General features: G+C 46.4%; 1 protein-coding gene across 2 annotated transcripts in view; it reads left to right on the top strand.

Moving 5' to 3' along the window:
• Window positions 1–21,869, top strand: part of sorl1 (sortilin-related receptor, L(DLR class) A repeats containing) — a 44,812-nt gene extending 22,943 nt beyond the window's left edge. Inside the window, exons 20-41 of one of the 2 annotated variants that reach the window (XM_079247038.1) lie at window positions 1,592–1,702; window positions 1,799–1,930; window positions 2,377–2,508; window positions 2,613–2,747; window positions 2,825–2,977; window positions 3,063–3,245; window positions 5,724–5,852; window positions 5,932–6,058; window positions 6,141–6,310; window positions 6,400–6,512; window positions 8,036–8,140; window positions 8,228–8,294; window positions 12,362–12,444; window positions 12,532–12,622; window positions 12,700–12,890; window positions 13,808–13,927; window positions 17,555–17,719; window positions 17,811–17,985; window positions 18,666–18,772; window positions 18,879–19,068; window positions 19,148–19,360; window positions 21,614–21,869. In XM_079247038.1, coding sequence (XP_079103164.1) covers window positions 1,592–1,702; window positions 1,799–1,930; window positions 2,377–2,508; window positions 2,613–2,747; window positions 2,825–2,977; window positions 3,063–3,245; window positions 5,724–5,852; window positions 5,932–6,058; window positions 6,141–6,310; window positions 6,400–6,512; window positions 8,036–8,140; window positions 8,228–8,294; window positions 12,362–12,444; window positions 12,532–12,622; window positions 12,700–12,890; window positions 13,808–13,927; window positions 17,555–17,719; window positions 17,811–17,985; window positions 18,666–18,772; window positions 18,879–19,068; window positions 19,148–19,360; window positions 21,614–21,681 — 2,960 coding nt within the window. In that variant the 3' untranslated portion in view covers window positions 21,682–21,869. The remainder of the gene's footprint in view (window positions 1–1,591; window positions 1,703–1,798; window positions 1,931–2,376; window positions 2,509–2,612; window positions 2,748–2,824; window positions 2,978–3,062; window positions 3,246–5,723; window positions 5,853–5,931; window positions 6,059–6,140; window positions 6,311–6,399; window positions 6,513–8,035; window positions 8,141–8,227; window positions 8,295–12,361; window positions 12,445–12,531; window positions 12,623–12,699; window positions 12,891–13,807; window positions 13,928–17,554; window positions 17,720–17,810; window positions 17,986–18,665; window positions 18,773–18,878; window positions 19,069–19,147; window positions 19,361–21,613) is intronic. The other variant, XM_079247039.1, reaches the window with a different exon arrangement.
• The last annotated feature ends 2,939 nt before the right edge of the window (window positions 21,870–24,808 follow it).

Genomic DNA, 24,808 nt, shown 5'->3' with positions numbered 1-24,808 from the left:
ACCCAAAACAGCCATAGTTTGGTCTCCATGTTTAACTGGCAGGTGGAGGAAACAGTTTTCTTCTTCACGCCAGTCTTGTCCTCTCTTCTGCTAAATACTAGTGCAGCGCCACCTCTGGTGGGAATGGGGATATATTATTCTAATGGTTTGGCTGGTTTGACCAAAGTGCAGCGTGAACACGATTCGCATGGACACACCCCCCTACAGCTGAGCTGAGTCCCCGATCAGGCCGAGTCTACCAGACTGTCCTGCTGTGAATGTACGCTTAGAGACTCTGGAACCACAAGTAGACCTGCAGTCTGAGAGCAAAGTTCTCTGTTTGGAATATATGGAACTATGAGATCCTTGGTATACAATGGAGCTTGGTGATGGAGAGCTTTATATGTGAGGAGGAGAATTTTAAACTCTATCCTGGATTTAACAGGGAGCTGATGGAGAGATGCTAAAACTGGTGAAATATGCGGGAGATATCTCCCACTAGTTCCCATCAGAACCCTCGCTGCAGCATTTTGGATCAGCTGGAGACTTTTCTGACATATTTGGAACAGAACAGAAATAAGGAATCACAGTAATCCAGTCTGGAAGTCATACAGGCAATACAAAAACAGATAAAGCCATAATTACATAACATGTAAACACATAAACACATTACAAACAAAGCAAATCTGAAGGGGAATGAAGTAGAACCAAGACAGGGAACACAGATCAGAAGCTGTTGTTCCTACTAGAAAGTGGTGATTGGGGTTTATGTCATTGTTCTGTCTGAATAGCAGAGACCCAGACGTGACAAATCTGTACCGCAGGAGGCGAACTTGGTCGAGTCGGATGTAAACAAGGGATGTAATGACGTCAGATTATATCCTTTCAGCTCTGACTGAACAGCTCTGAAACTGACAGACACGTTACAGAGTGTAGCGTCCACGTTTAGCTCTGTAAACACAGCATGCCGTGTGATGTCACGTTTTCCTCTGCAGGGCAGCGTCCCCTTCACACTGAATTGTGATGAAGGTTTGAGCATTAAAACCTGCCGCAGTGTGTTTTTAACAGATTCCAGTTGGACTGGAAGCAAACGGATGCAGATGAGTGGTCGACTCATCCATTCCTGTGTCGATCCAGCGTGGTGGTGGCAGGGGAACCTCCAGTCAGACAGCTTGGAGTTGTCCAGCTGCAGATCCATTCATAATCCTACATGATGATGGTCCAACGTAACGCTTAAAAACGATGTAGAGAAAGTAGAAATAAAATCCACCTTGGTGCATGTCCCACCAAGCAACCACACTAAGCTGCAAACACCCTGTGAAGGCAACTTTGGAGGTTTTAATATCAGATCTCAACCTACCTGCAGCTCAGAGCAAACTGCAGACAGGAAGCTCCACAGAGAAGCACTAACAACGTGTTAAAGCTTCACATTCCAGACATTTCCTGCAAAGGATTCTCAACAAATGATTAAAATTGATTGGTGAAGTTCATTAAAAAGATCTTCCAGATCTGAAGAAAGCCATCTTTGTTCTTCCTGCTGCGTCAGTGGACATGAAGCCGACGCTGATGTGTGTGTTATCAGCCGTGTTTTATTCCTGTTGTGTGTTTTCAGAGGGAACTCAGTGTAAAGGCTTCCTCTGCTCCAACAACACCTGCCTGCCGGCCACGGCGCACTGCAACGGTATCCAGGAGTGTCCTGACGGAGCAGATGAGCACAACTGTGGTGAGCAGAACGCCCAGTAACGTCCACGTACTGGGATCATCGGAGAAACCAGGTAAAGTCTGGACTGTTGGGTTTGATGCTTCGCTCCTCTTGCAGACCCGCTGTGCACCCGTTACATGGAGTTTGTGTGTAAGAGCCGAGCCCAGTGTCTGTTCCAGTCTCTGGTTTGTGACGGAATCAAACACTGTGAGGATGGATCTGATGAGGACGCGGAGTACGCTGGATGTGGTGAGCAGCAGTCACACACTGAGACAACGTCCCATCAACACGTCAGCTCCTAAAGTACCGCATGCAAACGTGGAACGTTGGTCCCACTGAGTTTCCTGGAGTTTCCTGGTTACACTGACACACACGCTGTGGGCTCCAGCCTAAAACTCAGCACGTCGGCGCTGCGTTTAGCGCTGTCTCACACCCCGCTATCAGCTGTAAGGAAAGAAGAAGAGACTTTTAACCAGTTAGGTGGCGTTTTCTGGTGTGACTGAAGACTTTTGGCGAGTCTCTGTTCGCATTTATTTGTCACAGTTCAGTCATTTGCCTTCATGTTTGCTGGAAGATGTTTATTTTTATTCCACGGTGGCGTCGAGTCACACAGGTAATCTACATGACGGGCGGATGGACACTGTTTCGTGCTGTGTGTGTTCATGCCGCTCTGGACCATCTCCTTTCATTTTCAGCCACTCCGTCTGAATTCGGCAAAGTGTGTGACGCCTACACCTTCCAGTGTGCCAACGGGGTGTGTGTGAGCCTGGAGTGGAAGTGTGACGGCATGGACGACTGCGGGGATTACTCTGATGAAGCCAACTGTGGTGAGGAAGAGGAGTGTGTAGACTGTTAGCCGGATGTTAACCTTCATCCTGGTACTCTGAGTTGTGCTGACTCAGCAGAATCTGATGCAAACTTCTCGTTGCAGCTGCTCCCACCGAGGTTCCCGGCTGCTCCAAGTACTTCCAGTTCGAGTGCAGGAATGGCCGCTGCATCCCAACGTGGTGGAAGTGTGATGGCGAGAACGACTGCGGCGACTGGTCTGATGAGGCTCAGTGTACAGGTGCTGATGAACCCACTGACCGATCGAGCCAACGCTTCACCGTCACTGACCACATTTCTGTTCAAACGATCCGTCAGGTGGCGTTACTCCCCACGCTGCGACCACCGGCCCCACCACATGCGCCCCCAACCGTTTCCACTGCAGCTCTGGAGCTTGTATCATCAACACCTGGGTGTGTGACGGCTACGCCGACTGTCCCGATGGCAGCGACGAGCTGGGATGTCCAACAGGTACCAGCTGCTGTTCTGGTTTCATCAGGTCATGTGATAGAGGTAGAAAACCTCCTCATCAGGAAGCTTCTCGTTTCTCTGACAGCAGCTAACGGCTCCGTGACGGTGACACAGGCCCCCACCCGGGCGCCGCCTCCTACGCCTCCGTCACCCGGTCACTGCCGTCAAGATCAGTTCCTGTGTCGCCGCCCCCCTCGCTGCATACCTGAATGGCAGCGCTGTGACGGTCACGCCCACTGCCAGGACGGCTCCGACGAAGCAAACTGCCGTGAGTCTCTGTTCACACATGCAGCCTCCACCGCCAGCAGGTAAAGCAGGTTTGGAAGCTAAACTGACACCTGCTGGTTTTTATAGCGTCAGCAACAAGCTGACGCTATAAAAACACTCTGCAACTCCTCCTCCTGGGATCTGGCCTGAAAATACGTCTATAAAACATCCTTCCTTCCAAAACCACGCTGAACAAGCAGACCTTCCATCTGCTGCTCTTCCTTCTTTACGTACATTTTAATTGTTTTATATTCGTTTTATCTGTCAATTATTATTCTCTTCTTCCTCATTTAGCTCAACTCAGACTCCATTTATCAGCAGGGGACTGTTGCCTTGACATTATAAACACTTGATAACAAAGTGCTTACGTTTCCACCTTTCATCCACTCCTCATGGAGACGGTGGTCTACGACCGCTGGCCTGGACAGACTGATGGAAACATGGCAGCCAATCCGCCCCAACAGCCTCCCCACCGTCCACCCACCCACCCATCCATCCATCTGTTCATCCATCCACCCACCTATCCATCCATCTGTTCATCCATCCACCCACCCATCCATCCATCTGTTCATCCATCCACCCACCTATCCATCCATCTGTTCATCCATCCACCCACCTATCCATCCATCTGTTCATCCATCCACCCACCCATCCATCCATCTGTTCATCCATCCACCCACCTATCCATCCATCTGTTCATCCATCCACCCACCCACCCATCCATCCATCTGTTCATCCATCCACCCACCCACCCATCCATCCATCTGTTCATCCATCCACCCACCCACCCATCCATCTGTTCATCCACCCACCCACCCACCCATCCATCTGTTCATCCACCCACCCACCCACCCATCCATCTGTTCATCCACCCACCCACCCATCCATCCATCTGTTCATCCATCCACCCACCCACCCATCCATCTGTTCATCCACCCACCCACCCACCCATCCATCTGTTCATCCACCCACCCACCCACCCATCCATCTGTTCATCCACCCACCCACCCATCCATCCATCTGTTCATCCATCCACCCACCCACCCATCCATCCATCTGTTCATCCATCCACCCACCCATCCATCTGTTCATCCATCCACCCACCTATCCATCCATCTGTTTATCTATCCATCCACCCACTCACCCATCCATCCATCTGTTCATCCATCCACCCACCCACCCATCCATCCATCTGTTCATCCATCCACCCACCCACCCATCCATCCATCTGTTCATCCATCCACCCACCCACCCATCCATCCATCTGTTCATCCATCCACCCACCCATCCATCCATCTGTTCATCCATCCACCCACCTATCCATCCATCTGTTCATCCATCCACCCACCTATCCATCCATCTGTTTATCCATCCATCCACCCACTCACCCATCCATCCATCTGTTCATCCATCCACCCACCCACCCATCCATCCATCTGTTCATCCATCCATCCATCTGTTCATCCATCCATCCATCCATCTGTTCATCCATCCACCCACTCACCCATCCATCCATCTGTTCATCCATCCACCCACTCACCCATCCATCCATCTGTTCATCCATCCACCCATCCGTTCATCCATCCATCCATCCACCCATCCATCCATCTGTTCATCCATCCACCCACTCACCCATCCATCCATCTGTTCATCCATCCATCCGTCCACCCATCCATCCATCCACTAATCCATCCATCCATCTGTTCATCCATCCATCCATCCATTAATCCATCCATCCATCCATTAATACAACCATCCATCCATCTATCCATCCAACCCATCCATCCAGCCATCCACCCAGTCATTCATCCATCCATCCATCCATCCATTCATCCATCTATTAATCCAACCATCCATCCATCCATTCAACCATCCATCCATCCATCTATCCATCTGTTCATCCATCCATCCATCCATCCAGTTCCACCTCAAACTTTACGAATAAATGGTTCATTTAATGGTTCATAACACATGATTCATAATACGATTCCCGGAAGCCCGTTGCTTGGATACGACTTGACTGTTCAGACTGTATGTCCATACAAGACATGGCGGACCCTTGTGACCGGACCTGTAATGTCATGAGAGCCTTGGAAGTGGGAACATCCACCATTTGTTGAATTAAATTGGAAAAAAAGTGTCTGCTTTGGGTGTTTGTGCCGTTCTGTGTGTGGAGAAAAGAGAGGTGACGGAGTGTGTGGACTACACGTTGACTGGATAGATGTGGGTAATACGGTCTGTCCATTCTGCTGTGAGAATTGCTGCTGTTGCCGCTGCTCTTCACTTCCACTCTGCATGCATGGGCAGTCTGAGAGTCTGAGAGTCTGAGGCCAGTCGGCGCGCAGCCTTGCTCCTACTATGCTTAGACCCTGAAGAAGAGTGACCATGATTCCAAACCAGTTTGATATTCTCTTGATCCACATGAGTTGATCAGAAACAGACAGACATGTTATTGGAGTGTGTGTGTGTGTGTGTGCAGCCACCCGTGGACCTCTGGTTTGTGTTAACGGGACTCGCTGCTCCGACGGGGAGGCCTGCGTCTTGGACAGCGAGAGGTGTGACGGGTTCCTGGACTGCTCTGACCACAGCGACGAGGACAACTGCACCAGTAGGTGTAGTTTCCAGTTCCCTGCTGCCACCAGCTGGTTCCTCCTCTTCATCTTTTCCTCTTTGTTGTTGCCTCACAGCGGACACACGGGCCTACAAAGTCCAGAACCTCCAGTGGACTCCAGATTTCTCAGGGGCCATCACTCTGACCTGGTCCCGTCCCAAAAACCTCCCGGTGAGCTCCTGCTACTTCCTGATCTACTTCAGGTGAGCTGTGAGGCATCAGACCAGTATTTATTCCCTCTCTGAGCATGTCGTCTCAGTTCCTGGTGTGTGTCTTTGTCTCCAGGCTTGTTGGAACTCAGTCATGGACCCCCATGGACACCAACAGCAACAAAACCAGTTACAAGCTGACGGTGCTGAAACCAGACTCCACCTACCACGTGAAGGTCCTCACTCAGTGCCTGAACAAGCTGCACAAGACCAACGAGGTGATCACAGTGAGGACCCCAGAGGGACGTGAGTATCAGCTGCTCCAGGAACGCTCCAGTCTACCTGGAACTGGTTCCTTGTCTCATGCAGTGTGTTTTTGTGTGGACATGGTGCAGTGCCGGACCCTCCCAGAAACCTGCAGCTGACGTGTAACAACGGTGAAGACGGGACGGTGGAAGTTGCCTGGAACCCCCCGGACAAGGCCCACGGCCTGATCAGAGAGTACATCGTGAGTCTGGCTTTTTGTTTGACTGCTGCTGATCACCTCGATGAACTCCGGTCACCTTCCAGTTCTCTCCCAGTACTAATGGTTTTAGTGATGATTGGTGGTTGTAGCTGGTTTTTGGGCCACCAGTTCGGTTCGGTACGCATTTTGTGCAAAAGGAGAACTGTTTGTTGTTTTGTTTTGTTGTTAAATCTAAAAATTATGTTTTCATTTTGTTTGTTAGGAAAACCAGTTTCACAACTAAACTCTGTACTAAATCAACACTTTATGTAACAAATAATATAACACTTTATCTCCTTTAACCTCTTCTATGTAGTCGTATAAAATATGGATAAAATCCTTTTATCTTATCTGAAGAAGCCGGTAACGGTGTGTTCAGACCAAACACGTTTTGAGCGTCAAGAGCGGCAGGTTTCCATGTAAAGTCTATGGGGAGGCGCGGCAAGGGGGCGTCAAGCTTTCTCGATTCGCGTTTTGAGGGTTTTGGGCGTCGGCGGAACGCGCCGAAAATTTAAGAAGTTTTTTAAGCTCAACGCGCGTTCCGGGCCAGAGATGGACAAAGCTGAACTTTAGCCACTCGACGCGGGGCGTCAACCAATCAAAGCGATCAGCTGGCAGCTCCTGGAGGATTCCTGTGGTGAACCCAGACACGGGGCTGAGACGCCTTTACTCCGTGTAATATTTAGGATAACCATTCCTTGGTAAAAAGCTGAATGTTCCTGATTTGGCAACGTAGCAGGATACGTTGCCTAGCAACGCTTTGTTTGGGGCGGGGGGAAGGTCTGGCGGTGGCGTCTCTCTGCTGAGTGCGGCTCTTGTTGCATTAACACTGACTAACTGCCCTACGACAACGTCCTCTAGCTTTATTTATTAAATAAAACCATGTCTCTACTGAATTCGCCATCATTCAAACTGACCGGAAGGAAAGCTCCGCCTCCCTCCTCTCTTCTCCGTCGCGTTTGCCGCTCGCTCCAGACACAGCGGCAGACGCGGCAGGAGCGTTGGGAGTGTTTTGGGCGTCGCGACATGCTTCGAAACACGCTAGTCAATGTCTCAACAGTTTTCTAAATGAAGCCGGTGCATCTTCAAACTTCTTTCTCTAAACTCCGCAAGCGCTTGAAGTTTTACCAGATATGTGTGAGCAACAATCAAGAAGTAGTGAGAGGAGTGGGAACGTTGGGGGGGGGGGGGGGGCACAACAGTGATAGACATTGACTTGCAGGATCGAGCTGTTGCCTGCGTGGAAAGGTGCATACACTCTGTGGCCTGTAAAGCAGCAATTAAGATCCTGTACATGGCGGATTGTCCCATTCAAACTTCCTTTTTTTTAAAAGCATGTATATCATCAACGTCTAGATTAATGTACATTTTCTAAATAGAATGAAGTTGAATTAATCTCCTTTCTGCGTTTCTGTTAAAAAAAGAAAATAAAAATTTGGGGGTCAGTTTCATAAAACTGCCCAAAGTTTTCTTGGAAAGGAGGTTTGTTTTGAAGATACAGCACGTCTTCTGTGTGTGTTTGGCAGGTTGAATACAGCGAGCGAGGAGGTCTGGAATGGACCTCGCAGAGATGCACTAGAAACAGCACCGAGGTGAAAGAGCTGCAGCCGGACACTCTGTACCTGTTCAGGGTAAGACGACAACCACCTGACTCTGTGTGGGGAAAAAAAGCTGGAATGTAATCTGTTATGGTGCAAATAATCACTGATGTTTTCCAGGTGGCTGCCGTGACCAGTCGAGGTGTTGGAAACTGGACTGAGATTAAATCCATCACCCCTAAAAAAGGTGAGCTGGTCTTCCTCCACAGCATGTAAAAGCGGTGCAATGCTGCCATCTAGTGGCGATCGCCTCACCTGCATGCTGCTTGGCGAGCTTTTCTCTTGGAAAGGTCACTAAAGCCACAAACGTGGTTTCTGCTGTTTATCTGCTTAAACAAACACCTGCTCTCCCTGAGGGGTGAGTGTGTAATCATATGTCCTTATGTATGCTTTCTATAGCGTGCTCCAGTTGCTCACATTATAATGAAACTAAAAGGTTGTGACTGCTCTGACATTTGTGCAGAAAGAGCATGAAATCTCCCTGAGACTGCAGCAGCAGAGCATCCAGTCTGAGCTTTTCCATCTGTTGTTTGGGAATTTAGTTTTGCCAACATTTACAAGCTTTTCTAAGCAATTCTGTAGATTAGCTTACTTCCTCTCATCTTAGAAAGGTAAGGTTTAGCAAAGATGGCTATCCACTGATCCTGCAGGTCAGAAACGAAGAGAAGGAGCCTCCTTCAGCCTGGAAGCTCCTGATAAGATGAAGCATTGATTTGAACCCATTTTTCATCAGAGCTAAATACTTTCTAGCTTTTATGTTCAGTAGTTTCTTTCTCCTGGCTTCATTGTCCAGCGAGACTTTCTGACAAATATTGCTGTTATCAGAAGTGAGATTTAGATACTTTGGCTATAATCAGGCCATCAATTATGTTATCAGGTGGGGTTGTGAAGGCAACAGTTAAAGAGGAAAACTTTGACACTTCCCTTACAAGTTAGAGCCAGGTAAAGCTCCAGGTAGAAGGCAACGAAAAGGTTCAGGTAAAGTCCAGTTAGAAGGCCAGGTAAAGGTTCAGGTTGAGGTCCAGCTAGAGGATCAGGTAAATGGCCAGGTAGAGGACCAAGTAGAGGGTAAGGTAGAGGACTAGGTAGAGGACCGGATAGAGGTATAGCTAGAGGTACAGGTGAAGCTCCAGGTAATGGGACAGGTAGAGGACCACGTAGAGGGCCAGGTAGACGACCAGATAAATGGCCAGGTTGAGGACTATGTAGAGGTCCAGCTAGAGGTCCAAGTAGAGGGCCAGGTAAAGGATTAGGTGGAGGTCCAGGTAGGGGTACAGCATCGACCATTTATGGTTGAATGTGTGTGTGTAGAAGACAGAGTATAGTCTACAAATGTTGATGTGCAGATGTGATTTATAAAGGGGAAATTACTTGTAGGAGCGCTGCACATCTACATGGTTCTATAAACCTTCTTTTTTGGCGTAAGCGTATGTACACTTTTAGTTTAGATCCTATGCAATGTTTTCAAAATGAGGCGCCAGGTGGAGGTCCAGAGAGAAATCCAGAGTTGATCCCCCTAGTCTGAACCCAGCTGTTACACTGGCCAGCTTCTGGAGGAAGCTCATTTCAGCTGTCACAAATCTAGTGATCATAGATGAGGGTTGGACCATGGACATACCCGTTTATTTTTCTTAATATCGGCAGCCAACAGATACACAGTGGACCAATCGGAGAAGGCGTGTTGGCAGGGTCACCAGAGCTATAGAAGCATCACGGTGTCACTTCTGCTTCATTCTGGCTTCATATCACCATAGCGACCATGACTAAGCATCTTATCATCTTATTTTTCTCTGCTTCTCCAAGCCATCAGCTAGTTGCTGAAGCAGATCCTCAAACTGTCCCATGTACATCGTAAAGTCCGTCCTGAAGCGTCCGTGGTCCAGCTTCAGATCCGGGACCAAACTAGTTCTCTCTGTTCTGGAACAGGATGAACTCAGTGCCTCTCTCTCTTTTCTTTTGGAGCATCAGCACAATATCGTCGTGGCTTGATGTGGAATCCATGTTGTTTTTTGCCACCTTGTCAGTTTGTTTGATAATCTTCGTCATTTGTTCGCAATGTTGCATCAAACTTAGTGTTTATAGATAAAAACGTCCGTATTTCACTTGCAAAATATTTGCAATTTTTATTACATTTATTTGCATCAGTTCTGGTTTGTAAAGGCCTTAAGAGTGATTCCTAGACCTCGATGGACCAACATCAAGATGGGGTTAGACTCCTGGCCTTGAACAAGAACTCCAGCGGCACCTTCCTGGAGGGGGGATCTCACCAATGGGCACCTGGTGGGCCACATTCGGCACGTGGGGCCCTCAACGATGCAGAAACATCAGCATTATGTGACGAGGAATGTTTAAAGTGCTGTAAATCATTTTTCTGTCCGGATTCTCTTCATCATCCCATCTACAATATTTAATCTGGTCCTCTTTCTGGCAATCTCATAAAAACTCAAAACCGCATCGAGTCACATGACTTCACTCATGTTGTAAGAATATGCAAATAACCTGAAGACAAGTGCAGCAGCTGCTGCACCTCAAAGCACTTCTAACTGATAATGAAGCAACATTTATGCTCATTTTCAAGCTAAATGTGGGAGTTTATAGCCAGAGGAAAACAGAAATAGCAGCTTTTGTTTCATTTGGGATTTTAGGGGTGAGACTTACAAAAATGTAAATTTGAGTTGGATTTGATTAAAAATGTGTTAAAAAGAATTTTACTGGAGAACAGAAGGTGGAAGACGCAGCGACAAAACTAATTAAACACAGTTGCTGATACTCACACTGTGTTTCAGATTAATCTCCAGAAACAATCATTGCAAATGAAAGCAAATATGACTGATTGAGAATAAAAAATAATACCAGGGTTATAATAAAAAGTTCCAGATTATTCTTTCCAACTGAATGTCCCCCTTCTGGGTTTTCATTTTCTAAAGCAGTTTTTAAACATGGAAATAAAAACCTGTTTTCAGATCCAGCTCCATGTTGCCATGGAGACCCTCTCTGATATCACCATAACAACTCTTCCATTATTTAACCTGAAGGTTTATGCATAGTTTCTGCCTGGATCTCAGTCCAGAATCTCCCCCTAAAGGTTCTGTTTGGAGGTAACTAAGTTTTTCTCTCTTCATCTGCTCAGCAACCACAGATCCTGCTGGTTCCTGTTCTATGTCTTTACTGGAAAAGCAGACTACAATGGGAACCTGGACCGGTTCCTCAGAGACCAGCTAAAGGGTCCTACTATCTTACGGTAGTGGCCTTGATGGGACATGGTGTATATCCATCAATATTCCAGACCTCTCTCTGGACCATTTAGACCTTCATCCAGTCTTCTTGTGTGTCTGATCCATAGATTGTATATAAAAGAAGGGCGGAGCCTCTGTGACATTACCCGTAGGTTTCTGAAGAGCTAAATTGAATCTGAGTGGGCGGTTCCCACGTCACCATCTTGGCAGCATCTCTCCCCCAGAAATGGGCTAAGAGTTAGAGCTGAGAGGGGGGCTGTGAACGTGGAGGTGGATGATTGACATTTGTTGAACCCCAGCCTGCCTGTAGCTAAGAGCTAACCAGGCTAACCCGGAGCTAACGGGGCAAACCAGTTAACAAAGATATGCGGGCTAAATCACACTGTTAGCCAGCTAAAAACCGTAGTTGAACTACATTCCTCCTCCTTATTGCAGCGGGAGATCGGGTACCTGTCAATCAAAAGGAAACACCCCTAATTATGCCAGATTTTGAGATTAAAGTACTTTTAAATGGAGGCGTTAGAAAAAAATTAATTCCCCCTGGAGTTGTCATGAAGGTAAACCTGACCTATTAAACCTAAAATGTGTTTTTGTACCAGCCTGTAAACATGTTTATTTCTGCTGTGAAGTTGGTCTTTTTAACATGGGAGTCTATGGAGATTTGCTCTGTCTTGGAGCCCCTAGTGGATGAATGGGGAACTGCAGGTTTGACACTTCGCACAGGCTTCACTTTTAACCGCCAGAGGATGCTGCTTGGTCTGATCCCACAACAGCGTTTCTCTGTGTGATGATGTTTAATGGAGGTACAGATCGTATCTGTAACACGACAGATCAGCCCTGTAGGAGATCAGAGATCTAAACCGACATGAGAACCGGCCCAAGCTGAATCTGACGCAGACAAGCTGAAGCCCTGCGTGTAGAATCACAGGGAACGGCGTAAACCTGAAGCTCTAACTGACCCCAGTGAAGGTATTTTACCAACCAGAGTGATTAATTTGTGACCTGTGCTTTGCTGCAGCGCTCCCTGCTCCATCTGTGAAGATCAGCAGCTCCACCTCGGACTCCATCAGCCTGTCGTTCCGCCTTGACTCCCAGATTAACGTAAGAGCTGCAGTCTGGCCAACAGACCAGTCGCTCTTCTGTCCGCGCTGCTAAGTTTGACCGGTCTCCCGCGGTTCTTTGTCCTAGGTGAAACATTACATCGTGACTCTGTCCTGGCAGTTTGACACCCACGTCAAGGAAAGCAAGAACTACACGGTGCCAGAGGGGGTCCTGAAAGGTGGGCTTCAGCGTTTGTTCAGGTTGTTAACTGCCATTAAAGTGTTTCACGCTGTGAGTCATGTGATGCGTTTACAGCCACCAACCTGACGGCAGGGACGATGTATGAGGTGGCTGTGTGGGCTCACACCAGTATAGGAGACAGTCCCACCACCCTGTCCCATCACCAGACCACCGGCACCCAGCCAGACCGGCCCCTCCTCAAAGCCAAAGCTGTCAACCAGACGGCGGTGGAGTGCAGCTGGACCGTCAGTGGAACCCCTGCTCAGGTACAACGCAGACCGGCGCGTTGATGATCTGTCTGAAAGAGTCGGTGCCAAACTCCAACATACAAAACCAGAACAGACCAGTTTCAGCCCAGTTCAGTCGTCTTTACATTGATCCAGTCCATTGCTCTGAGTGTAAATGATGGAGATGTGAGCGTCAGGAAGAAACCAGTACATCCAGCAGACTGGACCCAGTAACAGGCCCGCCACAAATACCAGCATCCAGTTCACGGTCCACTGGTCACACTGGTGGAACCTGCTGGGGGTCACCTGGCAAGACCACCTGTCAGAAAGCAAAGGTAGAGTCCTGAAGGTAGACAAGAGGTCTGGAGCTGAACTGGGAGCCAGACTGGGATCTGGTTCCACAGAGAGGGTCTGATACTGGTCCCGCTTCCTGGAGCTGAACTGGGAGCCAGACTGGGATCTGGTCCCACAGAGAGGGTCTGATACTGGTCCCGCTTCCTGGAGCTGAACTGGGAGCCAGACTGGGATCTGGTCCCACAGAGAGGGTCTGATACTGGTCCTGCTTCCTGGAGCTGAACTGGGAGCCAGACTGGGATCTGGTCCCACAGAGAGGGTCTGATACTGGTCCCGCTTCCTGGAGCTGAACTGGGAGCCAGACTGGGATCTGGTCCCACAGAGAGGGTCTGATACTGGTCCTGCTTCCTGGAGCTGAACTGGGAGCCAGACTGGGATCTGGTCCCACAGAGAGGGTCTGATACTGGTCCTGCTTCCTGGAGCTGAACTGGGAGCCAGACTGGGATCTGGTTCCACAGAGAGGGTCTGATACTGGTCCTGCTTCCTGGAGCTGAACTGGGAGCCAGACTGGGATCTGGTTCCACAGCTTTCATGAGGAGTAGTGACTGGGATCTTATTGACATGGAGAATGTTTACTGGTTGTACTGGTGTGGTGTTTTCAGGTTTACGGTGTGTTCTACGCCACATCTTTCCTGGATCTGTACCGCAGACCTCGCCAGGTCCGGTCCTCTGCTCTGGGCCTCACGGTGACCGTAGACAGCGACGAACAGTATCTCTTCCTGGTGAGTCCTTCTGATTATAAACCAGTAACATCTGGGACTTTCTCTTCCTTTGATCTTCTGGTGTTTGTGTTTATAAGTTATTGCTGATTCTTGACACAACTTCCACCTTACCAGGAGCAGATCTGTCAGCTTTAAGTCAGAACAGTCATCCAGACAGATGTTTTCATTCCCTGTACGTCTGAAGGGAAACACGTCGGTCCTTCTGGGTCTTCACACTCTGCGTGTAGTGAGATGAAACATCTGTAGGACGACGTTTGGCCTCTTCTACTTTTTCTACCTAAACACAAAACTTCATGCGTAGGTGGAAATTATTCAGCGTTACACCTGCCAGATACAGGAGCAGCTACACCACCAGCTCTCCATAGCATGACATATTGGAGGTGTGGAAAGTTTTCTGATAAAAGCTGAAATTTTAACGCGGATGATGTGGTTTAGAGAAGCTGTGTGATTCCTCAGCTGTTGTTGGAATGTGGTAAGGTAGGCGGACAGATGGTGGAGAAGGAGCCTGAACTGGTGGACGACGTCAGCAGGTGCTGGCTGGACCCTGTTCCATTCTGCTCATGGTGGGATGAGCCGAGCAGGTCTTCATCTGGGCCTGATGGGACGAGAGCATAGCCTCCCACCATCCTCAGGTTGGGGGATGGATCCTGACTTTCTGTGCACCAAAAACCAGTTTAGAGAACCGCTCTCCTTTTGGAGTCCTCGAAGGAGGTGCTACGCTGTTGGTCTGCTGTTGGGAGGGTCTGCTGGTCTGGCAGAGGGCTGCTGACCCCGACACAGAGTCCGGGGTGGGCTCTCCCCTCCCCGGGGTTGAGGTTGCAGAGGTAGCCTGGTGGTAGTTAACCAGGAGGTGGTTAACAAGGAGGTAGCTGACCTGGTGGTAGTTGACCAGAAGGTAGTTAACCTGATGGTAGTTAATTTGGTTCTAGTTAACCTGGTGGTGATCCACCAAGAGGTAGTAGATCTAGTGGTAGTCATGTGGGAGTTAGTTGACTTCTAGTAGCTGACCTGGTGTTAGTTAACTGGTGGTAACTAACACCAGGTAAATTACTGGTCAATTACTTCCTGGTAATTGACAAGGAAGTAGTAGTAGTAGATGGTTAACAAGGAGGTAGTTTACCTGGTGGTGGTTAATTTGGTGCTAGTTAACCTGTTGGCCCTTAACCTGTAGATAGTTAATCTAGTGGTAGTTGTCCAGGAGTTAGTTGACCTGTGGTAGTTGACCTGGTGTTAGTTACCTGGTGGTAATTGACTAGGAGGTGGTTAACAAGGTGGTAATTAATTTGGTGCTAGTTAACCTGTTGGTCCTTAACCTGTAGATAGTTGATCTAGTGGTAGTTGTCCAGGAGTTAGTTGACCTGTGGTAGTTGACCTGGTGTTAGTTACCTGGTGGTAATTGACTAGGAGGTGGTTAACAAGGTGGTAATTAATTTGGTGCTAGTTAACCTGTTGGTCGTTAACCAGAAGATAGTTGATCTAGTCCAGGGGTTGGCAACCCGCGGCTCTGGAGCCCGCATGCGGTTCTTTAGCGCCGCCCTAGTGGCTCCCTGGAGCTTTTTCAAAAATGTTTAAAAAATAGAAAAAGATCTATATTTTTGTTTTGATCTGGTTCTGTCGGAGGACAAACATGACACAAACATTCTTAACGTTTTCCAGCGCTGTAAAAATGTGTTAACCAGGAGGTAGTTAACCTGGTGGTAGTTAATCTGTTTCTAGTCAACCCGGTGGTCGTTAACCAGGAGGTAGTTAACCTGGTGGTAGTTAATCTGTATCTAGTCAACCCGGTGGTCGTTAACCAGGAGGTAGTTAACCTGGTGGTAGTTAATCTGTATCTAGTTAACCCGGTGGCCGTTAACCAGGAGGTAGTTAACCTGGTGGTAGTTAATCTGTTTCTAGTTAACCCGGTGGTCGTTAACCAGGAGGTAGTTAACCTGGTGGTAGTTAATCTGTTTCTAGTTAACCCGGTGGTCGTTAACCAGGAGGTAGTTAACCTGGTGGTAGTTAATCTGTTTCTAGTTAACCCGGTGGTCGTTAACCAGGAGGTAGTTAACCTGGTGGTAGTTAATCTGTTTCTAGTCAACCCGGTGGTCGTTAACCAGGAGGTAGTTAACCTGGTGGTATTTAATCTGTTTCTAGTTAACCCGGTGGTCGTTAACCAGGAGGTAGTTAATCTGTTTCTAGTTAACCCAGTGGTCGTTAACCAGGAGGTAGTTAACCTGGTGGTAGTTAATCTGTTTCTAGTTACCCCGGTGGTCGTTAACCAGGAGGTAGTTAACCTGGTGGTAGTTAATCTGTTTCTAGTTAACCTGGTGGTCCTTAACCAGGAGGTAGTTAATCTGTATCTAGTTAACCCGGTTGTCGTTAACCTGGTGGTAGTTAATCTGTTTCTAGTTAACCCGGTGGTCGTTAACCAGGAGGTAGTTAACCTGGTGGTAGTTAATCTGTATCTAGTTAACCCGGTGGTCCTTAACCAGGAGGTAGTTAACCTGGTGGTAGTTAATCTGTATCTAGTTAACCCGGTGGTCGTTAACCAGGAGGTAGTTAACCTGGTGGTAGTTAATCTGTTTCTAGTTAACCCGGTGGTCGTTAACCAGGAGGTAGTTAACCTGGTGGTAGTTAATCTGTATCTAGTTAACCCGGTGGTCGTTAACCTGGTGGTAGTTAATCTGTTTCTAGTTAACCCGGTGGTCGTTAACCAGGAGGTAGTTAACCTGGTGGTAGTTAATCTGTATCTAGTTAACCCGGTGGTCCTTAACCAGGAGGTAGTTAACCTGGTGGTAGTTAATCTGTATCTAGTTAACCCGGTGGTCCTTAACCAGGAGGTAGTTAACCTGGTGGTAGTTAATCTGTATCTAGTTAACCCGGTGGTCCTTAACCAGGAGGTAGTTAACCTGGTGGTAGTTAATCTGTTTCTAGTTAACCCGGTGGTCATTAACCAGGAGGTAGTTAACCTGGTGGTAGTTAATCTGTATCTAGTTAACCCGGTGGTCCTTAACCAGGAGGTAGTTAACCTGGTGGTAGTTAATCTGTTTCTAGTTAACCCGGTGGTCATTAACCAGGAGGTAGTTAACCTGGTGGTAGTTAATCTGTATCTAGTTAACCCGGTGGTCCTTAACCAGGAGGTAGTTAACCTGGTGGTAGTTAATCTGTTTCTAGTTAACCCGGTGGTCATTAACCAGGAGGTAGTTAACCTGGTGGTAGTTAATCTGTATCTAGTTAACCCGGTGGTCCTTAACCAGGAGGTAGTTAACCTGGTGGTAGTTAATCTGTATCTAGTTAACCCGGTGGTCGTTAACCAGGAGGTAGTTAACCTGGTGGTAGTTAATCTGTATCTAGTTAACCCGGTGGTCGTTAACCTGGTGGTAGTTAATCTGTTTCTAGTTAACCCGGTGGTCATTAACCAGGAGGTAGTTAACCTGGTGGTAGTTAATCTGTATCTAGTTAACCAGGAGGTAGTTAACCTGGTGGTAGTTAATCTGTTTCTAGTTAACCCGGTGGTCATTAACCAGGAGGTAGTTAACCTGGTGGTAGTTAATCTGTATCTAGTAAACCCGGTGGTCGTTAACCAGGAGGTAGTTAGTGCGTATGATTTGCTGGTTATAAATGTGTTTATTGATCTGTCTTCAGGTTCGGGTGGTCTCTCCGTTCCTCGGTCCGCCCTCCGACGACGCCGTTGTGAAAATGATTCCAAACGAGCGGCTCCCCCCGCGGAACCTCCACCGCGTGCGCGTGGACAAGACTCAAGCCACGCTGAAATGGCAGCCGCCCTACGACACCCCGGACACCCCCCTGGTACCACACCGTGTCATGTGACTGCAGCGATGAGGAACTCTGATGGAGGTCGGCGGGAGATCACCGAGTTTCTTTGTGTGTAACTTTTCAGACGTATGCGATCCATGTGAGGGATGTGATCCGGAAGGTGGAGCGCGACTACAAGCTGACCACTCAGAACAACACGGTGGAGTACGTCCTGAAGGGCCTGGAGCCCGGAGGCAGATACAGCGTCTCCATCCGCCTGCGCAACATGAGCAAGGAGTCCACCTTCACCCTCAGTACCGGTCTGTGTCCAAGATAAACATCACATCAGATGGTGGAATGAGACATTTTACCATTTCATGGAAAATATGCACATCTGTCTAACATTAGGTCAGCAGCATCAGGAAACAGCTGGAGGAGCTGATAACTAACTAGCTTAACTAGCATCACAGAGAAGAATCTGAGTGAATATGATGCAGAGAGTTGCATCTTTCAGCATCAGCACCTTCCCTGATATGTTATTTATGTCTGAGGACATCAGTGGATCATCGCATCTAGTTTGTATATGTCTATTTTCTACATCTTACACAGAAACATGGTGTGGAAGTAAATCCGATTTATTTTAAATAGTTAAACAGCGAAAACATGAAACAGGAACAGTCTAAAATAAAAGATGAATTGGGCAGACTGGAGGTTCAACATCAGATCTGTTTCCGTTCCAGTTTCTGGCAAAATAAAAAGGTTATGTCTAGAATCCAATTCAATTCAACTTTATTTATATAGCGTCAGATCACGGCAACGCCATCTCAAGACGCTTCACAGACAGGAAAAAAACCTGATGAAAGCCAGTTCATAACAGCCTATATAAGGAAACCAAGAGAAGAATGTGGCAGATGTTTCTGTTAAACGGCGTTTAGAGCATAAATCTGGCAGCGGTTTGGTGAAGTTCAGCTGCTGAACGTAAAGTTTCCCTCTGCTGCAGTTCCTCTTCCAGCGCCGGAAGCGTTGAAGCTTCTGATCGAGAACGACCACGTGTTCCTGCTGTGGAAGAGTCTGGTGGTCCGGGAGAAGGGCTTTGATGAAAGCAGGGTGAGGAACGACGCATCGATGCTCCACTTTCATCCTCTTCTGTTTCCGCGGGTTTACAGAACGCTTGGATTGAACTGTGAGGTTAAAAAGTGCTGCGATTCTGCAGGGATACGAAGTGCACGTGTTGGACGGCGCGACCAACCAGACGTCCTATCTGGGAAACACCACGGAGACCTTCTTCCGCATCAGCAGCCTCCAGCCGGGACACAACTACACGTTTTCCGTTCAGGCCCGGTGTCTGCTCGCCGGCCAGCTGTGCGGAGAACCCGCCATGCTGCTCTACAACCAGCTGACCGGTGACGACCGTCTCACGCAGCACGCCGCTCCGCTCCGACTCAGATTTCTGACTTAAACTTGTTCTGTCGGCGTTTTCAGGCACCAGCGACGCCTCCCGCGCCGAGGGCCGTTCGGGGGACATGGCGGCGGTGGTGGTTCCGGTCCTCTTCCTGCTGCTGCTGGGAGTGTGTGGCGGTTTGGTGGCGCTCTACCTCCGACACCGCCGCCTGCAGAACAACTTCACCGCCTTTGCAAACTCCCACTACAACTCTCGGCTGGGCTCTGCCATCTTCTCTTCTGGGGACGAACTGGGTAACTGGGAATGCTGTGGTTTGTGCCTCCAGCTCCATCATCATGAGGTGGCCTCCTCTCAGCCTGATTGTCTGCAGTTTAGACCCAACGGGAGACTTTAGTCTTCATCTGGCTCCTTCAGTGGGTTTTAGGTGTCTTTCCAGGCGGGTTTTTAAAGGTGGAGTATGTAAGATTTTCAATATTTAAAAAAAAAAAAAAAATTAACTAATAAAATAACTACAATCATAATTAGATTTGAACATTTAGGTTCCAGTCTGTTCATATTTGATGTGTTATTAAATTACAAGTTTAATTATTGACAAATGACAAAAAGCACTTTTTTTTACTGGTAGGTAAACATTTAAGAAGGGTCTTTGTCATTAATTAAACTTGTAATTTAATAACACATCAAATATGAACAGACTGGAACCTACATGTTTAAATCTAATTATGATTGTAGTTATTTTTTAGTTAATTCATTTTGAAAATATTGAAAATCTTATATACTCCACCTTTAAACATGAACTCAACACAATGTCATCTGAATTGATTTTCAGCTCTACAAATAAATAAATCCAGTAAAACAACTAAAGTAACAAGACTGGAATAAAATAAATTAAATATTTGATTTACAATCAATCAAAAGTAAATAATGAATAAATAAATATAGAAAAAAATACATAAATAATGCAAAATGAATAAGAATTGATCAATAAAATAAATAAATAAAATAAAAGTGGGTTTTTTTTTTAATAATTGCAGTAATAAAAGTTATTTCATATTTAAATGTGAATAAAATGCTCAGATTATTTTTTTATTTCTGGAGAAATGTAATTAATTTTCTAAAACTCAGATTTTTCTAGATCCACGAACGCTACGTAACCACGAGCCTCCTTCACCAAGATCTTCTCATCAATCTGAATAAATTTGTTTTACCCGAGAAGTTTTCTCATAAAAAACATCAGAGTGGAATTGTTTGTATCGACAAACACATAAAAAAACCACCTTAAAGTCCAGATTTCCAGCGGGGTTTCCATGTTAACAACGTGTCTGACCAGTTCTCAGACCCAGCAGCTGTTTCCCCAAAAAGAAACAACTAAGGACAGATGTAGCGCCTTATTTTGGTGCAATCTGAGACTTTTGGAGACTGACTTGAAAGAAAACATTTTTTATTTCTCCTCAATGAGCAGCGATGTTTCCACACCTCCCTGTGGACCCGGGTTTCTCAGTCCTCTGTTAACAGGCTGCAAAGGTCTGGTCTGGTCTTCACGCAGCACCAGCTGGCAGTTCAGAGCAGGAGACCGTCACTTCCGCTGCTTTCATCAAATCCAAACCAAATCAAAGATACTTTATTCATCCTCGAGGGGAAATTCAAAGTTCAAGCCAGTTCGTCCAAAGTTTGACATCCAGACATGTAACATTTATGACAAACAGGTCCGAACCGAACTTGGGCCAGTTTTACAACGGATAAGAACAGAGGTACATTAGGATCATAATTTCCAGGGAAAAGGGGAAAAAATCACCTCCTGTACACCTGAGCACCATGACTGCCCTCGCTGGCAGAAAAACTGGGTTGAGTTTATAGTATTTGTTTTACAAATTATAATAAAATTATATTTTAAAAAAATGATCGTGAAAGGAACTTGATTCCAAAAGTACTCGATAGTTGCAGCTCTAATTTTCACAGAAAACATGAAACTCTAGCATTTACAGATTTTATTTTAGGGCTTTTTTTTTTTTTTTTTGTACTTGTTTTATGTATTTATTGAAGACATTAAGAAAATATAAATATGCCAGAATCAGCCAGTGGCTGATTTCCATCTGTTGATGCTCACAGATCAAATGAATCTCAAACAACATACAACAACCATGACAACAATATGTACGTATGAAGGAAATTTAAAACATTATAGAATAAAATAAAGCTCGTCCACACAATCCAACACCTGAAGAAGACACCTGATGAACTGCTCTTCGTGGTTCCATCTCCGGTTCCTCTTTAATGAAATGGAGTTTAAGCAGGATTATGCTAATGAGGAACTTCTGGCTCTGCAGTTGTTTCTTAGTTTCATCATGTAAAAGGATCCTTTTTAGGCCAAATCTGATATACGGCAAAAAAAAAAAAAAGAATTAATGAATAAATAACTTCTTTTCTTTGCCTACAACAACAAACGGTGGGTTACAGGCTGAACATTTTATCTGTTTTAACTTTACAACGTAGAAAAACAAGCAGCAGCTTGGATGTTTCCTCACCTTTCTGTGTCCTCTCTTCAGGTGATGATGATGAGGATGCTCCAATGATCAGCGGCTTCTCTGATGATGTTCCCATGGTGATTGCATAGCAAGACAACGGCGTGGCTCTCTTCCTTCCTGCTTCTGCTCCCGTAGTCCCCTTCACTCCCCATCGGCGGCGCGTAACGACGGAGCCAACGGGTGGAACGTTGCCACCATGTCAGATCCATCCATGGGAATCCACCGCAGTTTGCAGGAACTACCAAGACAAACGGATCGGCATAAAGAGAGAGATATTTTCAACAATGCACTTTTTTTTGGATGTGCAATAACTTATTTTTTATAATGTTAGATGTTATACATACACACATATACATGCAGATGTGTGTGTGTGTGTGTGTGCGGGGGGGGGGTGTCAGGAAAGAGGATTGGGAGGAGGTGGATACTGAAGCAAACTGTGAAGGATGTGAGTTTGTCCAAACTCTGTCCACTGAAGCTGTTCATTGCTTAAAGCCAAAAGAAGCATCTAAACTGGAAAATGAAATATAGACATATATATACACACATACATAGAAAACTACAGATATATTATAGTCTTATGCTGTGTACACGACGAACAACTAGAGCTCATGGGTTGGGTGATGCTCCAGGACGGGTACGGGGCGGACCACACTGGGACGGGCATTTCCATACTGGTCCCAGTGTGAGGCGTTAACTGGATGTTGTTTCATCCCTCAGAGTCTGATTTGTTTTGTTTTGTTGATTTATCACCAGTTTGGAAACTGTTGATGTTCTGGTCTCAGAACCGAACAGATCTGCGGTCGGACTCGACAGTGTCGTCATAGAAACGCTTTTCTTTCCATCACCAGCACACTGTTTTGTGTGTGTGTGTGTGTGTGTGTGTGTGTGTGTGTGTGTGTGTGTGTGTGTGTGTGTGTGTGTGTGTGTGTGTGTAAGTAGAGGAGACACGCGTTCTGTGAGGAGAGAATATATTCCTGGTTTTGAGGGGAAACCCTTCGGAGCGTTGCCATGTGAACTTTCCGTGGGGAGTGGCTTCGTGATGTCGTCTCCTCGTCTCATCTTACGACGTTATTTTCCCCAACATTTAGCCGTCGCTGCGCTCGTAGAGGAAGTGTGTTTGGGGTTCTCAGGGAAGTGTGTCAGAGCGGACACCAGCGCAGCGCCACCATCATCGCCATGGCTCCAGCAGCAGCGTCGGGGTGAGCTGCAGGTGGGAGCGGCAGATCCATGCCGGGGTTGTGATGAGGATCCAGTCTTTTTAGCTGATTCTTTTCTCACTAATAACCTTTTCTCTTATTTTAAGGTCATTTAAGTCTTTTTAAACCATAAAAATCCCTCGTTTAAACTGAAATTTTCATTCATCAAAATTTTTCAGATATTTTTCCATCATTTTTTTCCATCAACTTAATGATTTAAAAAACGGCTTTTTAAGAGTTTAATTAACCCATTAGCAAGACAAAGATCTGACCATTTGTCCCCCACCAGATTGTCCCAACCTTTTCACTTATTTTTAGTCACTTGTTCATAAATTCATTGTTTAATTTCCTTTTAAATGGAGACAAACTTGATAAAATCCATCTATGAAGATGAAAACCAGCAATCCAGATGTTTCCACGGCTGGTTGATCCAGCCAGGAAGTTGCTTGTTTTAAGCCCACTGGGGCCAGACTGGGACCAGACTGGATGAAAACCAGAATGGATCTTTTTGTCTCAACATACGACGTGCATCTGAACACACGCAGTGTTTCTGCCCCCCCCACCCCCGCCTCCAGCCAACCACGTGTGTTTTGAGCCAGTCGACCTGATGGTGTCCTCTGTCTTGTTTTGTTGTGAAGACGTCTTCATGAATGTATTTTTTATCCGGACTTGTTGCGCTCATCGCGCCGCCTGCCGACTCTTGTTTTCACGCCTTGCTGAAGTGAATTATTCCATCACTGCTTCCACAGCAGAGCACGTTTTTATCCCGTTCCAGACGAGCTTCACAAACCCAGAACTGGAAACTTCTTTCATCGTCTCCTTCTTCATCGCTGTTTGTGTTGACTCAGAGTTTCACTTTTGCTGTTATTTTTTGTGTTTTTTGGCCTTAAAAGTGATTTTTCTGGTACTGAAGCTGTTTTTAGTTCTTGTCTGACTCTCCGTCTGCCACATAATGCCTTATTAGAACACGTTAGGTTTCTCTTTAATGTTTGTACGATAAAACACGTGCACAGGCATGCGTACGGTCTCACACACTCTGACGGTACACGAGGCTGAGGAGAAAGTTCACGTTGGGGCATGTTGTCACATCACTGCTCCTTCCTGTCCCCGAGCCGGACGGTCATGTTTTTAGTCGGGTTTTACACATGTACAAAGTATAACTATTAATTGTCACGTGACGTTTTGCTCCCCACCTGTCTTAATGTTGACTTGAACGTCATTTGACACGGACTGTGATCATGTGGAACTTGGCCATGTTTAACAATGTTGATGTTTTGCTTGCTTGTTCTGGAAAATGCAGGAAAAAGAAAAGCTTAGAGAAGCAGTGTGAGGTGTTTTAAAAAAAACAAAAAACACGTATTGAAATAAACTTGGTGAAAATGAAGCTGTTGTCTAGTTGTCTAAAACATGCAGGTATCATGCAAACCCCCCCCATCACACACCCTGCAGCGCGGCAACATCACGCTGCCCACAGTTTAAATCTAATTTATCAGGCCTGTTGCAATAAGTCAATTAATCGCATGATAAGAAAAATGCTTGCAATAAGTTTTCCAGGCGTAAAAATGAATGTGAATGCCCAAATCTTTCAAATAAAACAAAGTTGTCTTTCTTGCAAAATGTTTGAAATGCTACTCCTCCCACACCTTTAGGGTCACTTCAACCATTCAAGCGTCAAACTCTTCAGCCAATTCAGGAGATTTGTGCTATGACTTGTGATCCTTGCAACATTTAAACTTTTCAAGTTTTTGTACATTTTAAAAATCCTTTCCTGTGATTGGACAAAACAGAAAATGCAGCTCAGCGATTGGTCCATTTTCTGCACCGGTACACAAGTACACATTGGTATACAAGGCAAGGGTTCAAATCCAGCCTTGGATGTTGTACACTGTAATGGTATGTCAGTAATGCACACAGAGAGCTGTGGAGTGATCAGGTCAAAGAGCTTTGGCTTAGGCTTTGTTTTTGGCTGCAAACTGTGCAATTTAAGTGTGGGCTGTCTGCACAAATAAGATATGTTCTG

The sequence above is a fragment of the Telmatherina bonti genome, assembly GCF_933228915.1.
Source record: "Telmatherina bonti genome assembly, chromosome: 9".
In the NCBI taxonomy this organism is placed as follows: Eukaryota; Metazoa; Chordata; class Actinopteri; order Atheriniformes; family Telmatherinidae; genus Telmatherina; species Telmatherina bonti.
This window is presented reverse-complemented; position numbering and strand designations above follow the sequence as displayed.